The following is an 8,749-nucleotide window of genomic DNA, read 5'->3' as shown; positions in this document are numbered from 1 at the left end:
CACAACCCCAGCTCTGACCCTCAGAGACCGCAGTGTGACAACCCCAAATAAAGAGAAATAAAACTATTAACTAAAGACTTCAAAGTTTTAATCCAAATTTGGACAGTATTGGGAAAACCATCTTGGAACCTAGAAACCAGTCCCCTCCGAGGACACGTAATGGGATACACCACGCCCCCAGATGCCCTTAAGGTTTCTCCAGGCCATGCTCTCCCGCACCGATTGGCTGTTGCGCTTGGGCGGGTTAGAAGCTGGACTGTAGCAGAGTGACTCGCAGAGGCCACGCCCCCTCATCTTGGGTCAGGGCTCCGGAGACCGTCCCGGAATCCCACGCGGACTCCCAGGGGGCGTGGCCTCCGCCTTGTCCACTACCTCCACGGGAGAACCCTGAAGTACTGGAATTAGCCACCCGAGGAGATCTTGGAGGGGTCTCCTGGGTTGTAAGATCCGTCGGAGGCGGCGGCGCAGGAGGGACAGGGTCTCTCTGTGAGTCAAGATTTCCACCTGGAGAGGATAAGTTCAGAATGAGGATGATAAAACTTCGGCACTCAGGACTCCAGACTCCCAGGCCTTTCCTCTCTCGGACCCGGGAGTGTAGTCCCCCAACTTTCTCCTTCCTTAGACCCAGAAGTCTGGACCCCTGAGTCCATTCCTTGCTGAGAGTCCGATGTCCGCCCCCTCAACCTCCTCCTCCGACCCTCCTCCCTAGTATCCAGGACCACGGTCCCCCTTGCTGGGACCTAGAGTTCCCAAGCCCTGCCTAGCTCTTTTCCTCACTAAGACGAAAACTTCCTAGCGGCCCACAGACCCCTCCTCTCCCAGAGCTAGGAGACTCCCAGCCCCTCACCTCTCGTCATCATTCTGTGCCACTGCGACGCCTCAGTGGCCAGGGCTTGCGAGAGGCTGAGGACCCGCTCCCGGTGGCCTCCAGATGTCGGCAAGTAAGGGATGGTATTCCTCGGACTAGCAAAAAGAGAAGATGGGGGAAAGAAATATACAGCCGCGCCGCGCGCGTCCTTCCCAGCGCGTAACCTTAAAGGACTTTAAACACTGCGCGCCCGCGCCCTCCCCGCGCCCTGTAGGATTTGGAGTTCGGTCGCGCGTCAATTCTACCCGATTTTCTGATGAAGGGCAGCGTTTGCTGTCGACCAAGCAAAATTATGGGGACTAAAGTTCCAAGTGGGGATCTAGGACTTTTTAAAGAGGGCGGGGGACAGAGTCTCACCCTGTCACCCTGAGTACAGTGCCTTGGAAGAGTCATAGCTCAGGGTAACCTCATACTCAGGCTCAAGTGATGCTCTTGCCTCAGCCTCCTGAATAGCTGGGACTGCAGGCGTCTGCCACATGCTGGGGTAGTTTTTCTATTTTTAGTAGAGACAAGAACTTGCTCTTGCTCAAGCTAGTCTGGAACTCCTGAGCTCAAAGGATCCTCCTGCCTTGGTCTCCCAGAGTGCTAGGATTACACGGTGTGAGCCGCCGTGTCTGACCAGATCTACGGCTTTCGGATTTTGTTTCAGCTGTTCTAAGAACTCTACCATCTCTAGAAGTTTTGTGACTTGTAGTTCAGGACTCAGGACACTTTCATAATAACAATCCTTCCCCCTTTTGCCAATCGATTTTCCTGCTCCCTCGACTTGCCCTCCAGTTCCTTACCTACTCCAGGACCCAGAGCTTCTGAGCCACTTCTGGGCTCCCGAGTGCCCTAGGACAGGCTGGAAAGGAATTGGTACGTTAGGACTCCTCATCTGAGGGTAAAGTGGAGGAGAATGAAGTTGCCCAGAGACACTGACAGTGTTTCACTTTACTTGTGCTTTTTTTTTTTTTTTGAGACAGAGTGTCACTTTGTTGCCCTTTGTAGAGTGTCCTGGCATCCTAGCTGACAGCAACCTCAAACTCTTGGGCTTAAGAGAGTCTCTTGCCTCAGCCTCCCAAGTACCTGGGACTACAGGTGCTGGCCACAACGCCCGGCTATTTTTAGACATCAGGTCTTGCTCTGACTCAGGCTGATCTCCGATCTCCGACTTATGAGCTCAAGCAATCCACCCGCCTCGACCTCCCAGAGTGCTAGGATTACAGGCGTGAGCCACCACACCCAGCCTTTTACCTGTGCTCTTGGAAAACAACTCCAGTTAAAAAAAACCCCTCACCCTCCTTTTCTCCCCACACACCTGTGACTTCTCTAATTCTTTCCTATAAATCTAAGGTGAAACCATCCTGAGATATCTGAGACAGTCTGAGGTGCAGATCTGGGATGGTATCCATATTTTGAGAAATTAATAAAATCAGTTTTCTTACTTGCTCATTTTTTTTTCTCTCTCTCTGGCCTGTGACAACACATAGCAACTGAGAAGGAAAATTGAGCTTCCAGTCCAGGTCTGTGATCCCTGAGTCTGTTCTTCTCTCACCCTCCCTCTCGTCCACCTGCCGCTAAAGAGCCCAGAAAGCTGACTTTAGTGCAAGTACAAGTTGAGATGTATCTGGAAACCCAGTTTGGGGTAAGGACATAGGGAGTGTTTTCATTTTACAGACAGGGAAACTGAGACAACCCACTATCACCGCCCACCCCCACCCAAAACTGTCCCCTTACCCTTTGCTCCATTTCAGGTTGGTGTCTGGCTGGGGACAGGGTTCTCCCCAGGGTGAGGAGCTGGGGGGAGGCAGGGCGGGGGAGAGGCCGTCCACATTCCTGGTTTCTGCGCATCCGCTCCAACTGCTCCTGAGCACTCATCCGGGGCCGGGCCATGGGGGCCTAGGGAGGAGAGAGGCACCCCAAGCCCTTAACTTTGGGGCCTCTTTATCTCTCTCTCTTTTTTTTTTTTTTTTGTAGAGACAGAGTGTCACTGTACTGCCCTCGGGTAGAGTGCCGTGGCGTCACACGGCTCACAGCAACCTCTAACTCTTGGGCTTATGCGATTCTCTTGCCTCAGCCTCCCGAGCAGCTGGGACTACAGGCGCCCGCCACAACGCCCGGCTATTTTTTTGTTGCAGTTTGGCCGGGGCTGGGTTTGAACCCGCCACCCTTGGCATATGGGGCCGGCGCCCTACTCACTGAGCCACAGGCGCCACCCCCTCTCTTTGTCTCTTTTTGCTAAACTTCTGGACCTGCAGTCTTGCTTGTTCCAGTAAATTCACCACAGTATCTTTCCATGCCCACAGCTGATGCTGTCACTGCTATGCTCATGGTGCCCCATGGCCCTCCGACACACTGAGGACCAAGGCCTCTGAAGCCCTGTGTGGCCTGCCCCCTCCCTCTCCAACCTCACTCCACCAGCTGGAGGGACACACTCATGCTTTCCTGGATGTATCAAGCTTCTTCACACTCTAACTATTCAGGACTCTAAGTTGCTGATGACCAACCCTGAACTGGCCTTGACAACAAAAAAAGGAGGAATGGGACTCACTAGCTGACCAGATTGTTAAGAGAAGAGGACTAGTTTGGGTCAGCATAGCACCCTTACTTCATGAGCTCTCTCCTGCCCTCACTGTATCTCTGCCCAAAACCAGAGAGAAGACACACGTGAAGAGAATACCATGTGATGATGAGCGTTCTGTTGCCACAAGCCAAGCAGCTACCAGCGCTTGAGAGAGTCCTGGAACAGATCCCTCCCCCTCACCTGCAGAGGAGTATGGCCTGATGACACCTTGACTGCTGACTTCTAACCTCCAGGACTTAAAATGTGAGAGGGCAGAGATGAATCAACGAAGAAATTGTTTTTATTTTTATTTTTTTTTGGCTTTTTTATTTTATTTCGTTGCTTATTTTTTATTTCTTCACTTTTTTTTTTTTTTTTTTTTGTTGAGACAGGGTCCCACCCTATGCCCCTGAGCAGAGTGCAGTGGGCGTGGTAGCTCACCACAACCTCAGACTCGGGCTGCGGGCACCCCGCTGCCTCAGCCTCCGGAAGCCGCTGGGATTACAGGCGCTCGCCGCGGCGCCCGGCTGGGTTTTTCCATTTTTTTCACGAGTCGGGGTCTCACTGTCGCTCAGGCGAGTCACGAACTCCTGAGCTCAAGCGATTCTCCCTCCTCAGCCTCCCACAGTGCTGGGATTACAGGCGTGAGCCACCGCGCCCGGCGAAGAAATTGTTTTTTGGGGTTTTTTTGAGACAGAGTTTCACTCGGTTGCCAAGGTAGAGTGCCATGGCCTCAGCCTAGCTCAGTGCAACCTCAAACTCTTGGGCTCAAGCAATCCTCTTGCCTCAGCCTCTCAAGTAGCTGGGACTACAAGTACCCACCTATAGTTTTTCTGGCTAATTTCCGTATTTTTAGTAGAGACAGAAGTCTTGCTTGGTTCAGGCTGGTCTCAAACTCCTGATCTCAAGCTATCTTCTCACCTCAGCCTCCCAGAGTGCTAGGTGTGAGCCACCTGCCTAGCCTCCAAATAAGCAAATATTTTTAGCCATTTACACTGCCTGCTTTGTACACATGGTGAAACTGTGCCCAACATCTGCAAGCTGGAAATAAGATAAACCCCAGCCCTCTGCTGCTCTTTGGAGCTCTCTGAGCCAGAGACACGCCCCCCACCCCCATGCTGCTGGATGGCCCACCCCTCTCCAAGACTTCTGTCTTCTAGGAGTTCCTTGGCCCTCCTCCCCTCCTGCCCAGTACCCCTCACACAGTAACCTTTGGAAGGGGGATGTCTCACACTGGGAAGTATTTTCCCCATAGGCAAACCTATCAGTGTCCCCCAAATAAAGCTCCTGTGTGCTAGTGCCACCTCATGGTCTTATCTTTCCCCTTCAGAGGCCTCGAAATCCTTGAAACTTACTACTAGACCCCTGCCTGGGGTCTCTGAGCAGCTACACTGTCAGCTCTCAGAGCCATGTAGACTGAGGGAGGAATTCGAAAGATCAGTGATACTCAGGAAGCCCCAGTAATCCGTGTCCACACTACTGAGAATAAAAGTTTGTCTCCTTCCGGGGCGGTGCCTGTGGCTCAGAGGGCTAGGGCGCTGGCCCCATACGCCGGACGTGGTGGGTTCAAACCCAGCCCTGGCCAAAAAAAAAAAAAAGTTTGTCTCCTTCCAAGAAGAGATTGACTGGTGGGTTTTGTATCCATGAAAAGAAGCAAGCACCAGAAATGGTGTTAAGTGGCTCACGCCTGTAATCCTAGCACTCTGGGAGGCTGAGGTGTGTGGATTGCTTGAGCTCATGAGTTCGAGACCAGCCTGAGCAAAAGCAAGACCCCATCTCTACTAAAAGTAGAAAAACTGAGGCAAGAGGATCACTTGAGCCCAAGTTGGAGGTTGCTGTGAGCTATGATGCCACGGCACTCTACCCAGGGTGATAGCATGAGACTCTGTCTCAAAAAAAAAGAAAAAGAAAAAGAAATGGTGTTAAATATGTTCATCAACAGGTAATTCCCAAGGTCTTCTCAAATCCAGCCAATGGATAATGACCACATGCTTCTAAAAATAGCCAATGGGTGATGGCACATGCTTCTGAAAGCCAGCCAATAAACAATAGCCACAGAACTTCCACAGCTTAAGGTCAACCAATTCCTAAACAGCCCTACTCCCAGAAGTTCCCCAACTTCTCAGCTCCACACTCTTGAGATTAGTTCTCCAGTTTGCTTAGGAAGATTGTCATAGAGAAATAGTCTTAAGCAAGTAATACATTCAGCTGTTTCAGATACAAAATAATGGCTTCTTCCCTTACCATCTCCATACCTTTGCATACATAACTTATTCCTTCTGTCTGGGAACATCATTTTCTGCAAACCTTTTTTTCATTCATCCTGACTCAGTTCAACTAGCCTTTATTATTTATTTATTTAGAGACAGAGTTTCACTTTGTCACCCTTGGTACAGTGCTGTGGCGTCACAGCTCACAGCAACCTCCAGCTCTTGGGTTTAGGCAATCCTCTTGCCTCAGCCTCCCAAGTAGCTGGGACTACAGGCGCCCGCCACAACACCCAGCTACTTTTTGTTGCAGTTTGCCCGGGGCCGGGTTTGAACCTGCCACCCTTGGTATACGGGGCTGGCACCCTACTCTATGAGCCACAGGCACCACCCTCAACTAGCCTTTAAAACAGCTGGTCCCTTGGCTAGGTGCTTGTAATCCTAGCACTCTGAGGGGCTGAGGTGGGAGGATCCCTTGAGCTCAGGAGTTTGAGACCAGCCTGATCAAGATCTCTACTAACTATAGAAAAATTAGCCATGTGTAGTGATGAGTGCCTGTAGTCTCAGCCACTCAAGAGGCTGGGGCAGGAGGATTGCTGGAGCCCAGGAGTTTGAGGTTGCTGATGGCACTCTGGCTTGGGGCAACAGAAAACAAACAAACAAACAAAAAATGTCCTTATATACGTATAATCTATTTTTATTCCACACTGCCTTGTTCATGTAGTAGCTCATTGCTATGTAAAGCTGACATTTAAATTGGTATGGTATTTATAGCCTTTATCCCATTGTGTATGAATTATTCATATGTTTTATTGGAGAAATCATAATGTGTTTGATTAGATATGCTGCACCAGACCCTGCTGGAGGTTTTATATAATACACAGACCCTGCTGGAGGTTTTATATAATACCCTGCATCACCTTACTGCTCTAGGATCTACAAAATTTTGCATTGTAAATTACATCTGGCCCCAGGGGGTTGAGATGAAGTTGGAAGACTGGTACACTATATCCAGAAGTCGACTCCAATTCTAATGTACTGCAAACAACTAAATGGTCTATCCCAGCTGGACCATCCTGGTCCTCACGTGGCTCCGCTGTCTTTGCCCTCGCCCCACCTCCCACAGTCTGTTCCCTATAAGGCCGCCAGAGGGCGCCAGTTCCTCTCACAGCAGCTCATCTCCTGCTCAGAGCCTTCCTTGGCTCCTGGTTCACTGAGCAAAGCCCTCACCCATGGACCTCAAGGTCAAACACGATCTGCTCCTATTCCCTCTCTGTCTTCATCTCCATCCCTCTTCCTGTCACTCCAGCCATACTGGGTTTCTAACTGCTCCTCCAATGGCCCCAGGCAACACCTGTTTTTGTTTTTTTTTGTAGAAACAGAGTCTCACTGTTACCGCCCTCGGGTAGAGTGCCATGACGTCACACAGCTCACAGCAACCTCTAACTCTTGGGCTTACGCGATCCTCTTGCCTCAGCCTCCCAAGCAGCTGGGACTACAGGCGCCCGCCACAACGCCCGGCTATTTTTTTGTTGCAGTTTGGCGGGGGCTGGGTTTGAACCCGCCACCCTCGGCATATGTGGCCTGCGCCCTACTTACTGAGCCACAGGCGCCGCCCCTGCCACATCTGCTTTTGAACCTTTGCGAAGGTTGTTCTGTATTCCTGTAAAACAGTCTTCCAGTTCCATCACATCAAGGTGCACTCCCTCACCTCCTTCAAGTACTTGCTTCTAGTACTTCACTTTTCCATGAACCCTCTCCAGATCAAACTGTTTAGAATCGTACCCCTTTCCAAAAGTTTCCAAACCCCCAACCCTGCTGTTTTTATGTCTTTAGCACTTGGAGCAAATGATGTATGATAAATCAAGTTGATTGTTTATTAAGTTTCCTCCCACTAGAATATCAAGTTCATGAGATAAGAAGGATTTTCTTCCCCTCTTGTTCACTATCTGGTCCTCAGTGCATAAATGGCACTGTGCATTAGAACCTTCCACAACGATGGAAATGCTCTCCCTATGTTCTGTCCAACATGATAGAAACTGGCCACATGTGGCTACTGAGCATGTGAGTCCATTTTTGTTTGTTTGTTTGTTTGAGGCAGTCTCACTTTGTTGCCTTGGGTAACAGAGTGCCATGGCATCATAACTCACAGCTCACAACCTCAAACTCTACAGGCACTTGCCAGAATGACTGAGTAGTTATTATTTTTTTTTTTGTAGAGACAGAGTCTCACTGTACCGCCCTCGGGTAGAGTGCCGTGGCGTCACACGGCTCACAGCAACCTCTAACTCTTGGGCTTAAGCGATTCTCTTGCCTCAGCCTCCCGAGCAGCTGGGACTACAGGCGCGCGCCACAACGCCCCGCTATTTTCTGTTGCAGTTTGGCTGGGGCTGGGTCCGAACCCGCCACCCTCGGCATATGGGGCCGGCACCCTACTCACTGAGCCACAGGCGCCGCCCTGAGTAGTTATTTTTTTAGAGATAGGATTTCACTCTTGCTCAGACTGGTCTTGAACTCCTGAGCTCAAGTGATCCACCCACTTTGGCCTCCTAGAGTGCTGAGATTACAGTCATGAGCCACAGCGCCTGTCCTTGAATTTTTAATTTTATTTAATTTAAATGTAAATAGCCACATATTTATTTTGGTTTGTACAACCTCATTGGACAGCAAAGATGATAGTTCATAAATATCTGTTGAATGAGTGAATCGATTAAGTGAACAAATGAATGAAGTACTTAATATATCCAGGTACTATTTGCAGCCCTTTATAGGTATGCATCTAGTTTGAATCCTCATGTCCCCTCTAGGTGGTAGGTACTGCTATTATCCCCATTTTACAGATGAAAAAGTGAAAGAACAGAAAGGTTTAATAACTGGTCCAAAGTCGCACAGCTTAGAAGTAACAAAGACAAAATTCAATCCCAGTGCTTTAACAAATAGTGCTCTCTGCTCTGGGGGCAGGCTTAGAACTTTCCTCTCCTACTAGCTTCTCCAGAGGTGAGGAGTCCATGATAGTAAGATCAAAGGGTTATAAGATGGACCTATGGCTTACCTTGTTTCCCAGCTGTGGGGAAGAAAGATGGTGACCCTCAGGAGTGGAAGCCCGGGAGATCCTCGGAGACCCAAGAC

General features: G+C 49.9%; 1 protein-coding gene across 6 annotated transcripts in view; it reads right to left on the bottom strand.

The window, feature by feature from the left end:
• Nucleotides 1-71: 71 nt before the first annotated feature.
• Nucleotides 72-8,749, bottom strand: part of PLEKHA4 (pleckstrin homology domain containing A4) — a 33,373-nt gene continuing 24,695 nt past the window's right edge. For 5 of the 6 annotated variants that reach the window (XM_053606436.1, XM_053606435.1, XM_053606438.1 and 2 more), the window contains 5 exons: nt 8,673-8,749; nt 2,588-2,749; nt 1,654-1,712; nt 848-963; nt 72-504 (listed from right to left, as the gene is read on the bottom strand). In XM_053606436.1, the coding sequence (XP_053462411.1) occupies nt 245-504; nt 848-963; nt 1,654-1,712; nt 2,588-2,749; nt 8,673-8,749 (674 nt within the window). In that variant the 3' untranslated portion in view covers nt 72-244. The remainder of the gene's footprint in view (nt 505-847; nt 964-1,653; nt 1,713-2,587; nt 2,750-8,672) is intronic. The other variant, XM_053606440.1, reaches the window with a different exon arrangement.

This window comes from Nycticebus coucang, chromosome 10 (assembly GCF_027406575.1).
Source record: "Nycticebus coucang isolate mNycCou1 chromosome 10, mNycCou1.pri, whole genome shotgun sequence".
Lineage (NCBI taxonomy): Eukaryota > Metazoa > Chordata > Mammalia > Primates > Lorisidae > Nycticebus > Nycticebus coucang.
The sequence above is the reverse complement of the archived record's forward strand: the minus strand, read 5'-3'. Positions and strand labels throughout refer to the sequence as shown.